This window comes from Hylobates moloch, unplaced genomic scaffold (genome assembly GCF_009828535.3).
Source record: "Hylobates moloch isolate HMO894 unplaced genomic scaffold, HMol_V3 SCAFFOLD_3, whole genome shotgun sequence".
Taxonomy (NCBI): Eukaryota; Metazoa; Chordata; class Mammalia; order Primates; family Hylobatidae; genus Hylobates; species Hylobates moloch.
In genome coordinates, this window is record NW_026652278.1 from 17,185,832 (window position 1) to 17,205,701 (window position 19,870).

General features: G+C 47.0%; 1 protein-coding gene across 1 annotated transcript in view; it reads left to right on the plus strand.

Annotated features, from left to right (window-relative positions):
- The first annotated feature begins 1,319 nt into the window (after positions 1-1,319).
- Positions 1,320-19,870, plus strand: part of GFRA1 (GDNF family receptor alpha 1) — a 217,816-nt gene continuing 199,265 nt past the window's right edge. Inside the window, exons 1-4 of the mRNA XM_032176884.2 lie at positions 1,320-1,363; positions 1,651-1,934; positions 2,809-3,102; positions 4,345-4,428. Coding sequence (XP_032032775.1) covers positions 1,895-1,934; positions 2,809-3,102; positions 4,345-4,428 — 418 coding nt within the window. The 5' untranslated portion in view covers positions 1,320-1,363; positions 1,651-1,894. The remainder of the gene's footprint in view (positions 1,364-1,650; positions 1,935-2,808; positions 3,103-4,344; positions 4,429-19,870) is intronic.

Below are 19,870 nucleotides of genomic sequence, written 5' to 3' on the forward strand. Positions count from 1 at the left end.
CGCTGGCGCTGGCGCGGACGAACGGGTGGGCGCATCCCAGGATCGCCGCTCCGGCGTCCTGGGTCTGAGTGTGTCTTGAACGCACCAAGTCTTGAATCACAGCCACTAGTGACGTGGGGGAAAACTTTGTTTTCCGAAGAAGGCTCTGGCTCGATTGCCCTAAGAAGAAAGAGCCCTTGTGCCCGTGTGTGTGTGTGTGTGTGTGTGTGTGAGAGAGAGAGAGAGAAAGAGAGAGAGAGAGAGAGAGAGAGAGAGAGAGAGAGAGAGAGAAAGTGTCTGGCAGCACCCGCGGCCGGCTGCAGAACGCTGCGTGTCCTGTGCGCGCGTGCGGGTCCGGCGCGGCAGGTCCCACCGCAAGCGGGCGTGTGCAGCTGCGGCTGCCTGGCGGGCGAGCTTAGGAGGGGGCTGGAGCTGCGGGGCGGCGGGAGCAGGAGCAGGCCGAGGGTCCTCTGGCCAGAAGAAATCTGGGCTCGGAACACGCCATTCCCCGCGCCGCTTCCAATAACCACTAACATCCCTAACGAGCATCCGAGCCGAGGGCTCTGCTCGGAAATCGTCCTGGCCCAACTCGGCCCTTCGAGCTCTCGAAGATTACCGCATCTATTTTTTTTTTCTTTTTCTTTTCTTTTTTTTTTTTTTTCCTAGCGCAGATAAAGTGAGCCCGGAAAGGGAAGGAGGGGGCGGGGACACCATTCCCCCGAAAGAATAAATAATTAAATAAACAAACTGGCTTCTCGCCGCAGCTGGACGCGGTCGGTTGAGTCCAGGTTGGTGGCATTTGGAGTTTTTTTCGTTCTGTTTGGGAACCCATTGCCGCTTCCCGTCCCTCTTCCCCACTCCTTCTTCCCCCCTCCCCTGGCCACCCCTTTCCGTTTTGCAGGCGTCTCCCAACTTTAGGGCCCGGGGGGCGCTCGTGGCGCCGGGCTGCACCTGCCGGGGCGCGCGGGGACTGCGGGCCGGCGCGCTCGCCCTGGGCTGGGGTGCGGCAGCGCCCGAGTGCTGGGCACCGGGCGAGGGTGTGAGAGGAGCGGACGCCCAGGAGGGAGCCGAGGACGCGCGGAGGGTAGCGGCGCAGGAACCGGGTTTCAGCCCCAGTCGGGACATCGGTTCCCCCTGGCTTGGCGGCCTCTGGAGGGAGAGGAGTCCGGGGGAGAGGGAGGGCGGCGACAGGGGCTAGGGATTGGCGATCGGAGTGGGGAGGGCCGGCGGCTGAGCGAGCTCGCTGGCTGACGCGAGGAGGGGGAGGCCAACTTCCCGGGAGAAGGGGCTCTTTCGGCGCCAGGGCTGGCTAGGGAGCTGCCGCCGCCGCCACCGAGGGCTGGGACTCCAGGCAGCTGCAGGCTCCGCTCGCGGCGCTCGGAAAGTACCGTTTATTTATTTATTTGCTTGCGTTCAGCGTCTCGGGTTGAACCCAACAGACATCCCCTTGGACTTTAGGAACCCTCTTCAGACCTCTCCAGCCCTCACCCCCATCCCCGTGTCAGCGGCCCCTGGAATACACGCACATGCACCCCGACCTGGGTGGGGGTGGGTCCTCACCCCGGCGTTGGAAAGTCCCCAAAGGCGGGAATGGGGAGGGGAGAGGGTTCTGGGGTGGGGGGAGTTTCCGGCGCTCTCCGCTCTCATCTCAAAGCGCGCCCTCCCTTCCAGGTTGGGTCGGACCTGAACCCCTAAAAGCGGAACCACCTCCCGCCCTCGCCATCCCAGAGCTGAGTCGCCGGCGGCGGTGGCGGCTGCCAGACCCGGAGTTTCCTCTTTCACTGGATGGAGCTGAACTTTGGGCGGCCAGAGCAGCACAGCTGTCCGGGGATCGCTGCATGCTGAGCTCCCTCGGCAAGACCCAGCGGCGGCTCGGGAATTTTGGGCGGGCGGGGACCAGCCCCGCGCCGTCACCATGTTCCTGGCGACCCTGTACTTCGCGCTGCCGCTCTTGGGTAAGTCGAGGCCGGCCGTGGGCTTTCTTACCCGCTGAGTCTTTCCTAGGGTCGCTTGCAGCAGCCCACCCCGCCCTCCGCACCAAAATTGGGGCGCGGGTGTGGTGGATGTGGAAGGAAGAAGTTTCGTTTTGGGGAAGGGGATCGCGAATCCCCAGGTTAGGGAAGCGGTGGCGGCGCGGCGCTGCCCGAAGCTTTTCGGGCTTGGTTTTGATTTCCTGTGGTTTTTAATGACCCAGCTTGGCGGGGGACTAAGGAACCCTCCAGCCCAGGGCCCTGCACCCCCAGAGAGTCTCTGGGAGCTCGCGGAGCCGCGGCAGGCAGGTGGAGTTGGGGAGCATTGGGGCCGGGAGAGCAAACTTGGAAGAGAAAAGTTTTTCCCGAGTAGCTTCTGGGCGCTCTCCGCCCGGCGGACCGCTGACCACGGCTGGCCTGCCCCGCGCCCAGCGCGCGCCGGGTGCCCAGTCCGCCGCCTCACTTCTCCTCGGAAAGCGCCTGAGTTTTAGCCGGGCGAGCTGGTGGCTGGAGCCGGGGGTGGCCCAGGAGCCCGGGTCGTTGCTCAGGCCAGGATGCCCCGGGGCGGAGGGCCGACGTGCACGGTGGGCAGCGCAGGCTCTGGAGCAAACCCTTGAAGCCCCGCGGGCTGAGCCTGCGCCACCCTTCCTTGCGGGCCCGGGAGGAGGGGTGAGGAGCTGGAGTTCCAGGGGGCGGGAAAATGGACTCCCGGATGGTCGAGAGGTGGACCCACTCCCAGAGCAGGGCGCCCCCGAAGGCTAGTCAAGCATCCCTGACCTGGGCGCGCGCCCTCGCCCGGAGCAGGGGCGACCGGGGTCCCCGCCCGCCGCACTCAGGCTCCCTCCCCTCTGCCCCGCAGACTTGCTCCTGTCTGCCGAAGTGAGCGGCGGAGACCGCCTGGATTGCGTGAAAGCCAGTGATCAGTGCCTGAAGGAGCAGAGCTGCAGCACCAAGTACCGCACGCTGAGGCAGTGCGTGGCGGGCAAGGAGACCAACTTCAGCCTGGCATCCGGCCTGGAGGCCAAGGATGAGTGCCGCAGCGCCATGGAGGCCCTGAAGCAGAAGTCGCTCTACAACTGCCGCTGCAAGCGGGGTATGAAGAAGGAGAAGAACTGCCTGCGCATTTACTGGAGCATGTACCAGAGCCTGCAGGGTACGCGTGGAACCTCCCCACCCCACCCCGTGTCCCTCCCCGAAGGCAGGGGGGCCCTTCGTCCCCGGGCCAGCTGATCTCATCCTCCACTCACTTCTCCCCAGCTGCAGAGTGAGGACCTTTCATTGGCCCCCAGGGACAGCGGCAGCTGGTGTTTGCTGGGCTGACCAGCATTGTTGGTCCTGGTTGTTGGAAAACCCACGAGGAGGTCGGGGGCTGGGGGGAGGGCCACCCCGGGACCCCGCTGACCTCTCTGAAACCTGGTCGGAGCATGGGAGGAGGATCCCACTAAAGGGCCCCAAGGAACCCACAACTTCTTTCCAAGGAGAGCCAGCCTGGGGCTTTCGCTGGCCTCGGAATAATAATAGGAAGGCTTGCCCTGCATCTGGTCTGGACTTTCCCCCTGTCTTGTTCCCTTTAACCTGCTCTGATGTAAGATAAAGTATTGTAAAAGGTCCAGGAGAATCCATTCTATCTTCACCCTCCCCACCAAACATGATCAAAGGCAGATGTGTGAAAAACCATTTGTCATCTTAGATTAGCTGAGTCTTGAACCAGCTGATGTGGTTCAACCTTGGTTATCACAGAAGTAGCTCAGGGAGAGAAAGATCCACTTGTCACAACCATCCAGTCCAATGGGAATGTTTTGGTCCTCATAAGCCAGAGGGGGCTCATATTTGCAAACCTAACACAAACATCTTGTGTGTTCATTCTCGACTGAGACTCACACTGGAGATTTGTATTATACAGATTTGACCTGTCAGCACTGGGTCACTTCCTCCAGAGTCTATTAATGAAAACCTGTTTCAGAGGTGGGCTGTTTAATAGCCATGGTACCTGCTTTCCAACCGTATGCCAGGTTTGGGGAGCAAGCAGAAATAACGGTCTTTCCTGGGTCACCTTTCTTCCATTGGCTCCTGGAGGCAAGCGGGGCTCGTGACGTCACCAGCTCTTTCCTCTCTGATTTCTATTCCTTTGCAAAGAGTGGGAGAGTTTTCTGGCAAGATCAGGCTGGGTTGTTCTCCAATATTTTCATGGCACTCTGGGGAGAACAAGGACAACAAAGGCAGGGGAATGAAAAGAAATAACCATAGCGAAAGAGATGCATTTGAAATCTTTCAAAGTTTCAGCGTCTTTTTGTTACACAATCATAACATAATTAGAATTCAGATTCAGCAGCAAAAACCTGCTTGAAATATATCTGTTTTTCTGATCTGAGCCCAATCTTTCTGTTGTTTTTAGGAAATGATCTGTTGGAGGATTCCCCATATGAACCGGTTAACAGCAGATTGTCAGATATATTCCGGGTGGTCCCATTCATATCAGGTAAGCAGATTTATACTTTCACGCTGATGCCTTTGTGTGCTTGAATTTGTTGGCTTGCATTCTCTTTGGCTCTCAAAGAGCGTATAAGTAGATAGTTGAATGGCACAGTGTTTCTGGGAAATTAGAAATAGGATGATGATAATGAAGAGGCATAATGCCTAGAGATGATTGTATGACTTGAAAGTAATTCTAAATGAAGTAATGTGATGTGGTGGTTTGGAAGAGGTTCGAGGGAGGTGACTTGGTTGAGTTTTTTTTTTTTTTCCACATTAAAATATGATTGGCCATCTCTTGCAAAGGGAGTGCCACTTCTGTCTGTAGGTGGCAATGGTATTCTCTTCTTGCTGCATACCTTACATAGCGACTCCCTGGAAATGGAATCTGTTCAGATTATGCCACTTACTTTACAAGAGGCCCGAAGATAATCTTAGATTGTTGAAAAATTTGGGATGAATTCACTTGTCTGCCTTTGATTTAAAAGATTAAGCTCTGCTATTTGTTAACAATTCTTTTGCTTCTATTTTTTCCTGAGCAAGTGTGTGCATTTATGAGAGAAGGTACTCCGGCCCCAACGGCCCTTTTAAGTGTAGTCTCGCTTCCCGTGGTTTGTTTTGTCTCTCTTTGCAGTTCCATGTGTGGTTTGGAAATGAACTTAGTTTTAGAATTAAGTTTCTCGTAACATCTGCATTCAGACAGCCCATATATAAGCAAGGCAGTAATTTATCTTTATGACATACAGATTCCAGACTAATGTTGTCTTTATTTATTTACAGTTTAGACATTTTCTCAAGTATATATAGCCACCACAAGTTATATGTCTCTCAGTGGTTAAACGTGATGGTTAATGTTGAATTTGATTCTATGAGATTATAGTTTGTAACTGGTGAGAGTGTCTTGGTGTTCTAAATGTTTTGTGTTTTTGTTTGCAGAAAAGCCACAGAATCAAGGGAGTGTATAAATACTGATATTTTATTTGGGTGTATTATACATGCATTCATCCATTCACCAAACATCCATTGAGTACCTACTATGTTCTAGCTATTGTGGTTTGGGCAGCGAGTCAGTCATCATCTTGCCTTCATGAATCTTAGAGATAGCCAGGAACTGACGTTTATTAAGTCTTATTATTTGCCAAGCAATGTGTTAACAGTGTTGCATCATTAACTTATGTAATCATCAAGTGCTTCTTAAGTATTATTATTTCCATTTTATAGATGATTAAATTGAGGCATAGTGAAGTTAGGGAAAGAGCCCCAAATCACAAAAGTCTTCAATGGTAGAACCAGAACTGAAACTCAAATTTGTTTGATTCTAAGCTTTTGTAACATCTACCCTTTGCTACTCAGAGTGTGGTTCTTATACCGGCATCATTGACATTGCCAGGGAATTCATTAGAAATACAGGATCTCATTTTAACTACTGAATCAGAATACACGTTTTAACAAGATCCCTGGGCTGGGTGCTTCATATGCATATGAAGCTTGAGAAGCATTTCTCTACATTATTCTGTCTTTTCCTTCAGAGGAAAAGTGTGTGTGTGTGTGTGTGTGTGTGTGTGTGTGTGTGTGTGTGTCTGTTTTGGCATAAGATATAAGGATACGAGTTTAGTATAAGAGGAATTCAAATGTTTCTCTGAGTAACGCCAATAATTTCCACTCCATGTCACTTCTAGTGCTTTCTGTCCCTTTGATCCAGCCAGGACAGTGGTTTAAGCAGTGGAGAGGAGATGTACAGACAAACATATGTGACCACCTAAGCTCTCCTGGGAGCAGATCTGTAGAAACTGGGATGGGGTGTTGCCAGTGTAGTGCCAGGTGCCAGAGGCAAACCTGACCTTCATCCTGCTTTTGAGGGACAATGCCTGTTACCTACTGTCTGCCCTGTGGACTCCTCAGTCTTTGTACTGATGCCTGGAAGGGTATGAACCTCTCCATGGTCACTGATAGTGAGAAAGCAGGCAAGGAAGAAGGGCCGTTGGGTTTTAATTTCAGAATTTCTATGAGCAATGGTTTTTGTTTGTTTGTTTGTTTGAGACGAAGTCTTGCTCTGCCACCCAGGGCCCAGGCTGGAGTGCAGTGGCATGATCTCGGCGCAATGCTACCTTTGCCTCCCGTGTTCAAGTGATTCTCCTGCCTCAGCCTCCCGAGTAGCTGGGATTACATGCACCTGCCACCACACCTGGATAATTTTTGTATGTTTAGTAGAGAAATACATGTCACCATGTTGGCCAGGCTGGTCTTGAACACCTGACCTCAAGAGATCCGCCCGCCTCGGCCTCCCAAAGTGCTGGGATTACAGGTGTGAGCCACCATGCCTGGCCGCAATGGGGTTTTTATTTTTTTTTAAAAAAAACTTTTCTTTTTAGAGACAGGGTCTTGATCTGTTGCCCAGGCTATAGTGCAGTGGCCTGATCACAGGTCACTGTTGCCCCAAACTCCTGGGCTCAAGCGATCCTCTTATCTTAGTCTCCCGAGTAGCTGGGACTACAGGTGTGCCACTACACCAGCTAGCAATGGAGTTTTTTTACACTCATTTTCCCTCTCAGAGTTGCTCTTTCATTTGTATAATGAGGCAATTGGAGTAAATAATCTCTAATTGTTACAGTCCATGGATCTGAGAAAAGGTTGGGCTCATCTCTAGAATTCTTCCACGGTTCTCTTACATCACCTTCTCTACCCTTGCAATCATTTCAACTCTTAAGGAGGCATGGTCATTCTCAGATACCACTGGTTTGTCTGAATTTATGAGTATTGGACATTCTTCTGCATGGGCCAAGTTTCACTTATGCATTCCTTGGATCCCATTCGCAGGCCAGGTTTCTTTTCATAGCAAGTATGATCTGGAGTTTGTGAGCCCTGTCCTGCCTAGAACCCAGAAATCATAATGAATCAGCCAGAGCCAGAAAGGCCTTGTCTAGAGCTCCATTTTCTATCTCAAGGGCATTGGCTCTAGGTTCCAGCACTAATGAGCTTTGACCTCTGACAGTGACTGTGTTCCTTAAGTGGGATAGTAAAGCCAAATGGAAACTTGAGAGGCTTTAAGTCATTGAATAATGCATATTATCCAGTTTGGCCTTTGTAGGATGGAAAAGGATGGAGGAACAGGATGATAAATGTTGCTTTTCACGGTTTGAATCTGAGCTTTCTAGAACATCTCTTCTGTCTTGAAAAGTTATCTGAGGAAGCCAGGACAACAGTGTCTCTGCTTTTCACAGATATGGTAGCAATCAGAGTTTCCATATTTGGACTTCTCTGCCCAACATGAAGAGCGTGTTTATCTACATACACTAAGGGTGAGCTGAATCCTCCCAAGGAACAAGACATGTTTGACATTCTTGTATTTCCATTTTCCTTGGATTCCTCAAACCCACAGTCATTTTAGCTATTGTTTGCTTGCTAACCACATAAAAGGCCTTGCTGAGGTATTATCAGTGGCCCGTTGGGAGCAAGAAGGAGAACAAAAATAAGGTGGAATCTAAAAACCATCGTGTCTGTTTAGAAGCTTGAAATGCGAAGGGAAACCAAGTAGCCAAGTCAGGAGAGAACTGCAGAGGGAGGGTGGAGGGCTGCTTTCCAGAAACCTGAGAGCGGAAGCCTTTGGCCCCTGGGGCACGATTAAGGGCTTGAGGAGGTGTGTTTCCTGTGGGGTGAGGCTAGTGTGGGTTTTAGGGGCCTGGAACATGTAGTGAGTGGGAGGACACACAGGAAAAAGTGAGCCAGTGCAAGAGGATGTCGGAGAGGCAGGAACACAGAAGTGTCCTAGGATCCCAGAGGGCAGAGCTGTGTGGACGCTGAGGCTCAGAGGCAGAAGCCACCATGCACAATGCACTGTTTAGCATCTGCATCTCTCCCAGCCAAGCTCTCTGCTCTTGCACCTCTGTTCTGCCCCTGCTTTTCTTCCTCAGAAAAGTTCAAGACACAGTAAGAAGTAAATAGGAATTTGAAAGGATGATGAACCTTTTGGCAATTTTTTTGGACTCTCTGGAGTGGGAGAGCAAAGCAGTGAGAAATTTTGAAAATACAGTGAGTGCTAAGAAAGCTTGAGGATGGGGATCAGAGGGAGGAAAGAAGCATCCCTTTGGCAGCAAGGTTTAAAACTATTGATTGGGAGACTGGATTTTTGTAGAGAAGTCAGGAGATGCCAGGCCTTCCTTAAAATACAATCACAGTTGATGATATTGCATGCAAGGATCAAGTGGATAGATTGTAGGGAAAGAGTAACATTAGGTTTTGAACATCCTGATTTGCTGGAGAAAAAAGTCTCAGCTTCTGGCACTCATCTTTTTCCTACCAAGTGCTAGGAGTGGCTTTGACCTTCCCGGGAAGCCTTAGGATCTCCAGATTCATTCCCAAGTAATTGGAAGTGGTTTGCTCTAGGATGAGATGCACCTAAACTCTCTTTTTTTCTGAGTGATTCTGTGAATAATTAGCCATGTTTAGCATTTCTGTTCAAATGCACCATCATATTTAAGTCGTTATTTTTAAAAAAGTTATCACAAAGTCTACATGTTGGAGAAGAGCCTTGTAACATCACCTGCTTTCTTGTCAGGTCATGATGAGAGAAAGCCTTGTAAATACCAGCTATTAGGGGGTGTGGTGGTCCTTTTCTTGCACTCAGCTCTCTAATCCTGATGTTCCTATATTTGAGAACCCCTGTTCGTTTCCTGTTATTTACTCTGGCATATGGTAAACTCCTTAGTGGGCCAGTGAAGGCCCTGCTCTCCATCTTGAAGCCCCACACCCCCTCTCTACTCAAGCTCACTGAGCCAAACAATTCCCCAAGTATTTGACGTGCATTCACTTTGCTGTGCCTTTGCACATGGCCTTGCCTTTACTTAGAAAACTTCTATCAGTTCTTTAAGACCAAGATCAAATTTCGCCTCTGAAGGCCTTTGCTGGAATCCCCCCAAACAGGCAATTCTACTCAGGGCTCCCTCATGCTCCATTGTGCTCTTGCCTTTATGGTAGCCGTTAATCACAGCATATCGAGAGGACTTATTTCTGTGTCTGTTTTTCCCACTGGAAAGTCGGAGACTTGCTCGTTATGCCAGGTGTCAATTCAGCACCAAGCATCCTTCTTGATCCTGAGCCGGCATTCTGTCAATCACAAGTGGTTGAATGTTAGAGAAGAAGGGTCCCTAGAGATCTAGTCCAGCACTCTGTTTTATAGACTTGAAGCTCAGAGAAGGGAGGGGATTGGACAGGGTCACAGTGCTTGAGGGTGGGCTTGGGGATCTTTGCCAGGTCATGGCACTGGTGTAGGGGGAGCCCAGTGTTGGCTCCTTTCTGTCTGCATACTCTCTGGACCAGCCTCATTCATTCTGGAGACCTCAGCCACCACTTAACATTGATGACTCAGAGCCTTCCTTCCTACTGCAGCCTCTCTTGAGCGCTAAACCAGCATTTCCAGCTGAGACTCCATCTGGCGGTGTCTCAGTTAACTCAAACTTAGCATGTCCAGAATGGATCTCATCATCTCTCCTTTGCTCCTTACACTCTCTCTTCCTGGATCTCCAGTTTTATTTAATAGCATTGTTGTCTTCCTAGTGATCTGCACTATAAGCTGTGGAGTCATCTTCATCCCTTCCATTGTCTTCACCCCTTCAGCCTGACCCATCACCAAGTCCTGCTGAATTTATCTGCTGTCTTTTGAATTGCTCCCCTCTTTCCACATCACAGATGTAACTGTCTTATCTCTCACTTGAACTCTGCATGGGCTTTCCAGCTGACTTCCCTAGCTTCTCCCAGTCCAACCTGACCTCCTCATTCCCAGGTCTTGTGCACCTTGGTGACTTCCAGGAACACTCTGGCTTCAGTCTTCCTTCACTCGTTTACTAACTGGCTTTTGATCTCGCCCCAGTCACCATGTATCATAGACAAGACAGGTTGAGCAGCTGCCATTCTACCAGCACTCTGGGCAGCTTCATCCCTCCATACCTTTGCACCTGCTGGTGCTGGGAGAAAGAACACATGCTCTGGAGTTCCACCAACCTGGGTGAATGAATCCCAGCTCTGCCACTCACCTTATCTTGAGCTCACTGTGCCTCAGGTTCCATGGGTGTAAAATGGGATGATGATAATGCCTACTGTATAGGTTCTTTTGGATTAAAGATGTTATATGTAAATTATCCAGTATAGTGCTTGAAACATACTTGGTCCTCAATAAATCTCAGTCCTTTTTAAAGCTACACTAAGGCGATGTTGGCTTGCTCCTGACTCGACTGGGACTCTTTTCAGCAGACCACATTGCCCCATCAGAGAATGATGATTCTATATCTTGCAAAGGGTAGCAAACCTGAGCCTTCAGGAAGGCTGCTTATAAACTACCTCGGACAAGCAATGAAAAATCTATCCTCTATCCAAAAGGCCCTAGAGCAAAGTCCTGTCTCTTAATCACCCGGCCCGAGGCTTAGCTACCCTGTGGGGAAGGTCTTCCTTATTCCTGCACTGAGTCTCTCCTTTTCCCTTGGACCCCTGTCCTTATGCTCTGTGGTCGGAAGTGAGTTGGTTGCAGCTGGTGATCACCTGGGTGGGAGCTTGTGATCAGCTTTCCCTTCCAAGCTTGGCTGATTCCTATTCCTCTAACCTCTCCCCATAAATCTTCTTTCCAGTACCCCTCATAGCGGCAAGAATTACTGCTCCCTGAGAAGGGCATGCCTGAAACCTAGGAGATGCTTCCGTCTGCGAAGGCTCTAAGTACACTTACATTTCACTTTCACAGACCACTACTTTTTGTTTTTATTCTCTCCCTCTCCTGCCCCTCAGCAATCCATTTTTATTGTAGAACAATAGGAAATTGCAAACAGGTAAAAAAAGGAAAAGAAATTTCAATCACCCAGCGTCCTACCACCCCAAAATAACTGCTGTAAACATGCTAATAGGAGCCTTTTCCAATTTTTCCTATATATGTAAATATGCATAGATGTGTATGTACATACATGCATACATATATGTTTTTTACAAAAATGGTGTCATAATCTACATCTACTCTCTGATTACCTGCTTGATGATCTGAAAAACCTATGTCTTTCTGTCTCACTGACCACTTCCTAAAGGCAAGATTTTATTATTTAGATTAAATGTCAACTTCAAGAAGGTCCATGAATAAAGGAGTAGGACATGCTAGTATCTGTACACTTGTGGCAAAGACCCGAATGTTCCAGGGAAGACTGTGAAGGTAAAGACACTTAAATATTTTGCATAGAGTTACTGTAGGTCCTGTTACCAGAAGAAGGGAGAAGATAAAACATCAGTGAGTGACAGGTAATTGCATGAACTGAAGATTGTTACAAGGTGCAAATTATTTATAGCCAATATGTCTGTCCTCATTCCTTCTTCTTAGTCCTCTGAAGTATTTCTTTTTGCCATCTCTTAATTTTTCTGCTGTCGAAGCTTGTTCTTTCCAAGGGATGTCCTTTTTGTTTTTTGTTCTCTGGGACACAGTAGCAAATTCTCAGGAGGAGGTATCAAATTGGGGCTTGTTTGGTAAAAGAGGATGGATCCAGGAGTCAGGAGATCTGTGTTCTGCTTCTAGCATCATTTACCCCTAACTAGCTGGGTGACCTTGGGCCAGTGTCTGCAGGTCCTGAGAGTCATCTGCTCCTGTTGTAATTTGAGGGCAGTGGCCTAGAGTGATCTTTAACATATTAGGTTGGTGCAAAAGTAATTGCTGTTTTTACCATGACTTTTAATGTTTTCCTTCCTTTTTGAAGGGCCCGTGTATTGAATCTTGTATAGTTATTCAGTTAGTTATTCTGGAACTATTTTTCTTTCTAGCATTTTATTCATGCCAAGGAAACTTGTGATCTCGGCATAGGTCTTTCATGTTAATAACCTTTATAAAGTATGATTTATTCAATGTATACCTTACTTTGAACTAGAATGTATTTAAAGCATCTTATCTGGATACATGGAAGAAGATAAAGTACAAAAGAAAATAAGTAAATGGAGAAAACAGGAGAAAAGAGAAGATGAGAGTAGGAAAGAGAAAATGAAGCCAGGAGTGAGCTCGGTAGACAAATACATGCTACAAGATTATATTTCAACAAATTAAACGATCGGAAGTGCCGCGTTTGTTTCACAAAGGGATAAATAAAACCACTGGATTTGTAGATGCAGTAGGATGTTTGGAGGTCATTCTAGTCCCGTCCCCTTATTTGACTGATAAGAAACCAGAATTCCATAAATTGATGGGACAATGGAACATAAATTGTCTAGGACAGTGATGACAAGTAAAATTAGGTGTGTGTTTGCTTGTAAATGGGTATTTGAAACTCTCCATATCTTGGCATTTCCCCACCTCAGTTCTGTTGTCTTTCACCTGTTCAAATCTGTGCTCCCCGCTTAGGATACTACACTTTTTTTTCTTTGTTTCTTTTAGCAGGAGAGCCACAGTTAAGGAGGTAGTTGTTCATTGTTTTGGAACAAGGGTTAATTAATAGGTCTCTGGCAACAAGAACTAGTGGCTGGAATGTTAATTTTCATATTTCTTGGCACCCTTCAGGATTGTCTGTAAGGAAAAGTGAGAAATTATTTGTTGCGTTAAGCCCTCTCAGCCCTGAGATTTTTTTAAAGATAATCTTTCATTCAGAGTTTTTTGTTAAAGGAGCTAACCACTTCCTGTAATTTAGAGACTCAACTAGCTGGGTCAGTGATGAAAATGAATGGGTAATTTGCATAAGAGGCTAATTTATTATGTCTCCTGGGCATTTCTTTCATCTCTCTTTCCATTCTAATTAATGTTCTAAGAGAGTCTATCTCCATATCAGAAATTAGGGGTGAAAGCAGCTATTGTTAACCTTTATTATTATGATTTTTTATCTTCTGTAATCTTTTAACCATTTTCTTTTCATATCTAGGATTTACATAGACAGGGCTGTGGGGTATATGGAGAGATTTTAGGGGTGTACTCTTTTAGGATCCTTCTTCAAATAGTAGGCTGTTGTAAAAATAAAAATGACTCAGGATAGCTCTCCAGCCACAGGAGGATTCGCAAAACATATAGAAGTACGCAGCCATGGTGGCAGAATTGTTTCTAAATACAAGCTCTCAAAAACATCTTTATAAACACATATACAGACACATAGGCATACATACATTTGTGTATCTGCCTGCTCACATGGGAATGTTTTTATAGAGTGTGTTCAGTGTGGATATGATAAAATATTTTGCCTCAAAAAGATCTTCCTTGACACGTGTTTCAGTTGGTCCTGGCTGTGACAAAGGCAGCTGTGTGTGCGAGTGTGACACAGCTGAGGAAAGGGAAGAGAACAAGCAATTTCTTCGAAAATCAATTGCAATTCACTCCTGCTAAATTAGCCTAGGGTCCGCCCTATCCATGCATTAGCATATGACAGACTTTTAATCATTTGGTCAAGTGGCCTATTTTTGGTTACACTGCAGTTCCCTTTGGAACTCTGCCTATCCCAGAACTGTGTATTCTCCTCATTGAATCCTCAGTCTCTTTAAAGGGGAGGTGAGTGAGCAAAGAGGAGTCCTGCTGGGGAAGCCCCTACCCTGTGTCCGCTTCCCCTGCCGTGTGTCCTGCACTAAGCTGCCTTTTCACAGACTTACGTTCTTCTGGTCCCCCACCATGCTAAAAGGTACTTATTGTGCCGTCTCATTTCTGAGGAGAAAAGCTGGGATCAGAGAGGTTGAGTAACTTTCTTAAGGCCACACAGCTGATACCTGGAAGAGCTCAGATTCCCTTCTTGTTCCTGTGACTCCAAAACCTGTGCTCTTTCTACTGGTAGGTGATGAAATTTTAAGCACAGACCAGGATCCTTTATTTAGAAGGAGCTGTCTACTCCCTCTTCTCCCTCTTTAATTCCCAGCTTTCTCCTTGTTCTTCCACCCTAAAACACTGTTTGACAAAAGGCCTTTAAAGTTGCAATATACACCACTACCTATTATTTTAATATTTGGGCCTGCAGTCTGATGGGTTCTTAATTGACAACCAAAATCCAGAACATGTGTGCTATTAAGACCATTCCTGTGGAACTGCAGAAATATTAGCCAAAGAAGCAATTTCTGGATTGTATCTTTTTTCATTTCGGTGTGAGATGGAAGGCTTCTAAAGTGGAGCAGAATGCCTAGGGCCATTTTTTGTCATGTTGTCGTATAAATAGCATTACGCAGTGGTAAAAAAAAAAAAAAAAAAGGAATACATAGTTTAGTCCCACTTTAAGGTGACCTAATGTGCTATTCGTCTTCCACCATGCTGGTACCACTTTCCTCTAGGTCCCTGGGAACTGTGTAAGGAGCACCATGCCAACTGTGACTTCTGTTGCCCTTTGCACATGATTGTTTTGTGTACAGTTAATAATGTATGAAAATAAGTATCGATTGCATTCTTTGTAGGAGAAGGCCAGCAGGTTTCTTAAAGCCCATGTTTATGAAATGTTTCATTGATTCCTGTTACTACGCGTTTTGAATAAAACACTTGATGAAGAAGATACCAGGAGATCCCTGAATTTCAGAGAGTTCTCAATGGAACCACTATATATATTCTTCTAAGCTTGGGAATGGCAAGTGGCATTTGAATGGGAAAAGAAGTGATCAGGCTGAACATACTCCCAATTCGAAATGGTTGCATTCCCCATGATACTTAAAGAGAAGTAAAAATAATAATTACAGCAGCTGTGAGTTGCAGCGAGCTAGGTGTTTTATGTGTCATAACTTGCTTAAGCCTTGTTCAGTAGAGGTACTTTTAGCCCCATTTGGTCGGTGGATAAGGGAACTGGGGCTCGAGTGAGAAACTTTTCTTGAGGGCGCACACTTAATAAGTGGTAGAGCCAGCATTCTCATCCAGGAAGCCTGGCTTCAGAACTCAAGCAGCAGCACCAATTTGCATGCATATAACATGCATGGGAGAAATGGCCCATGAAAATATCCCACGAAAGTGAAGTGCACGAACTGCATAAAGGATTATTAGATATTTTTTACTGAGTGATATATATGTGGGTATATGATGCATATAATATATATAACATATTACATTATATATGTTACATATATATTACATACATACATTATATATTATGTTATTTTCATTTTATATTTATTTTGTTAATTAATATATTATATATTATTTTATTATTAATATTATATGTTATATATGTTACATATATTTATACTTATTTTAGAATGAAGAGAAGAAGAGGTAAGTTTTTATAGTCTCTATCAGTTTTCAGTTTTTCAGTATGATAGAATTTTATTTCTGCCAAATTCATTCATCAGATATTTATTAAGAACTTACTATGAGCACAGTGGGAGGCCCAGGTGATTCAGAGGTAAATAGGAATTGTCCTCTAAGAATTCCCTTTTTTGCTTTAGAGATAGATATAAACAAGATAAATTATGATGAATGAGTAGAACCCTGTAGAAAGCTCACATATGGCCCTATGGTGGGAATAACGGACTGGATGGTGTTGTGGGTCAGAGAAGGCTTGCAAAAGGGGACTTTTAAGCTGGCTTTTGTGGAATGGATAGGAGTTTGGTGAGTAGAGCTGAGTGGGGAGAGCATTCCAGGCAGAGGCAACAGCCTGGGCAAAGGCACAGTGTGTCCAGGGTTTGCCGTAGCTGGAGCAGCAGGTATGAGGAGTGGTGTGAGAAGAGCGAGCAGAGAGGCAGGTTTGTCACACTCAGGGGCTTGGCCTCTGTCATCGAAGATGGGAAAGGAAGATGGCTAATTTATCTCAGCATTGCTGAAATTTTTAGATTGAATCGCATGAAATTGCCATTTTAGTAGGTCAACATGGTAGAATAGCAACAATTTCAGACAGTTCAACTTAATATAGTTTTGTGTCATAAAAGCACACACAGGGGCTCTGGATGCTTCTCGACCAGAGAAGGACATAAGACCTGCTGTGGGTGAGTAACCCATCATCATAGAAGGTACCTTCTGGGAAAACAAAAAATGAGGCCAGGAGCACTGCGCTATTAGCCTCAGCTCCAGGTGGAAATGGAGCAAGAGCAAGTGTGGGTCAAGTTCAAGCTCCTCCCTTCCAGTTGCACCTTCTTGAGGAGAAAGCATGCACAAGCTCGGAAGGCAAAGGCCAAGTGCACAGAGCCCAGCATTTAGGTGTTGAAGGCAGGGAGGACAGAGGAGCAGGAGTCTCTGAGGCAGGCTGGCTGCGTCTCCCTGGGTGGTCCTGGGAAGATGCGGTGGGGGCGAGGTGGGGGAGGGTACAGGTAAGCAGAAAGACAGCAGAGCAGACAGGGGCCAGCAGGAGTCAATCCAGGAGGCTGGGTCATCCTGAAGGGGCTTGGCTGCTAGGAGGCATTTTGGCTTGTGGTAGGAGAAAGGTGGTCTCTGACAACGGTTCACTGGGACCCTGTGGATGCTGAGTGGCATGGCTGGTGTTAGGAGGCCTCCCCTGGTGGACAGTGGGGATATGCACAGTATGGGTCCCTGAGAGGATGGCTCCCATCTGCTTTTCTGCACGGTCCCAGCCCCAACCCCCGCACTGCCCTTTGTCCTGGGCTCAGGGTGGACTTCTTCTCTCTCACTTGGGAGCAGTGGCTCAGGTGTGGGTGCCTGGCTCCCTAGGCAGTGTTGTCCTCCTGCCTGGGAGGGATGGTGCTGTCCAGCCTTTCTTGGACCTCTGGAACCGTGCTGTGTAGCACCTGTTTGGAGGACTTGAGGTATGGGCTTGTTTATTCATTTGTTTTGTATTTACTGTTTTCTTCTCTGACTCCCCAGTCTTCTGCCTCGCCAAGCTGTTTTCTGTGCCAAATTCTCAATCCGATTCAGAACATTTCGCAAGAGAATGTCTCAATGAAAACTCAAGTGTTCTAAATGAAGGGAGTTGTGTTAATTGAAAGCAGTGCCCACTCACCCCAGGGAGCACCTGCTTGAGGGGAGAGGATGGGGAGGAAGGGAGGGAGGGCTGGGAGTGCCTATGCAGCTCACAGAGCTGGCTCCTAAGAAGCTACTGAACCCTCTCTGTGTGTCCTACCCTGTGCCCATGCTGTGTTATGACATTGTTTTTATGACATCAGTGGGGCTAGGGTGGGAAGAGGTGGTGCTGCCCTTTTTAGCTGCTGGTGATCCCTGGGAGGAAGGGCAACATGTTCCTAGGGCAGGACCTACCGGGCGGACCCTCTGCATTCATCCCAGAGATAAGGCTGGCAATGGGGAGGGGCAGGGGATGAGGTCATGGTGATCCCAAAAAATATATGTGCTGCAGAACAGCACGGTGGCAAGGAGCAAAAGCCTTGGAGTTAAGCACACTCGGGTTTGAATTCCATGTTCCAGCACTTAGTAGCTGTGAGACCACAGGTAAATAGTTAGTTACAACGTTCTAGGTCCTGTATGTGTAAATGGGGCTAATAATAGTATCCAATTCATAGGGTTGCTAGAAGTAACACTTAGGGAATGTTTCATTTGTTTTTGGCCCTCCTGAGCTGTGCAGGAAACAGGGGTGGGTGGGTGGATGACTGCCAGCGCCTTCCTTTCCTATGCATTCTCACTCCCTTTCTCCTCCTCCCTCAATATATTAGCATGAAACAGGAGTAGTAGATGATTTGAGTGCATGCAGATCTCTTCCGAAAAGAAAAGAAACACCAATAGCCATACCCGAAATTACAATTACCAGTCAGTCCAAAACATTGATTTTCTACTCTACACTTAAGCAGTAACTCAGGTTTTTTGCGAACTTACTGTGTGCCGGGGAATGTGCTAGCTGCTGGGGAGATGGTGGTGAGCCAGAAAGTGCAGAGTGCAATGCCACATAAAGAAGGGAGAAGGAGAGAGGAAGAGAACTAGGATGCAGGAAGGAAAGTTCTGGAAGGGGATGGCAGAGACTGGAATGTGGGGATGTGGCGAGTGGATTCCAGGTGAGCTAACACATCAGTGGAAAAGGAATGGGCATGTGCCCAGCCAGCACAGAAAATTAATACTGAATATGCTAGTCCTGTGTTGAGTGGATGTGAACACGGTGGAAACCTAGTGTTTTTTTTTTTTCTGATGATTCTCAAGAATGTTTAAAAAAATGCAATGTTTGCAAACAAAGTAGAAACGGTTGAAGCATTGTTTTCTATTAGCAGTATAAGGTTTACTGGCTATGGGTATTTTTTCCTTCTTGCTTTCCAAATTGTAATTTTAAAAGATGAGGCATTTCATATTCAAGAGTTTCCTTTGTCTGAAATAAATTATTCATTTCTACTCAGTTTCAGAAACAATGAACATAATACTTAATGCATCACAATTAAGCGGGTGCAGCTTCATATAAAATTATGTTCCATGCATTTTGGTGGCAAACAGCAGCGTATCCTATATCTTGTCGACATTTGTTCCTCATAAGCAAAATATAAAGAAGTCGAAGCCCAGAAATGTGTTTTCTTTCCTCTCACGGTGGAGGGGGGGTAACTTTAGACCCAGGCAGCCTTGTTTTTGACATTCCACAGCTGTTGGTGGCTTTGTCAGTCTGTAGAGAAAGTGAACTTACTGCAACTATCTTGTGCATGGGGTCAGGTGAGGGTCAGAATTCTTGAGCACCACACATTTATCTCAGTCTTCTTTGTCTGGGTTTGAGATCTGTCTAGAATCCTCTTGTGGAAGGACATTGCCTGGAAATGACTTCCTTTGGGATTTGGTGGCAGCTGTTTTTTTTAATACTGGCTGGTTGGTCATGTGGTGTTTTCTGAGGATCTGGCCCTGAGATATTCTTCCTGTGACAAGGTTCCTCTTTAGGAAAATAGGCATTGCCAGCAAGGATCAAGATGTCCGTGGACGTCCACACTTTAGGCTTGAAGATTTAGCTGTACTGGTTCCCAGGAGCATTTTTTTGGATGCCTCTGACTCAAGTCCCAGCCCTGAGGTCAGAGTGAAAGCTGGCTCTGGTTGTCAAAGGGCAGTTGTCAAAGAACATTAATTGTGAAATGTCTGCTGGCCTCCCATCAGTAGGGTAGGAGATGCCTTCTTTCTTTCTTTTCTTCTTCTTCTTTTTTTTAATAGAGTCAGGGTCTCGCTATGTTGCTTAGGATGGTCTCGAACTTCTGTCTCAAGCAATCCTCCTGCCTTGGCCTCTCAAAGTGTTGGGATTATAGGCATAAGCCACCATGCCTAACCAGGAGATGCTTTCATAGGCTATTTCTTTTTTCTTTTCTTTTCTTTCTTTCTTTTTTTTTTTTTGACAGAGTCTCTCTTTGTTGCTCAGGCTGGAATGCAGTGGCACGATCTTGGCTCACTACAGCCTCTGCCTCCCAGGTTCACGAAATTATCCTGCCTTAGCCTCCTGAGTAGCTGGGATTACAGGCACCTGCCACCACACCTAGCTAATTTTCTTTATTTTTAGTAGAGACAGGGTTTCACCATTTCAGCCAGGCTGGTCTCAAACTCCTGACCTCAGGTGATCTGCCTGCCTCGGCCTCCCAAAGTACTGGCATTACAGGCATGAGCCATTGCACCCGGTCTCATAGGCTATTTCATTTAATCTTCA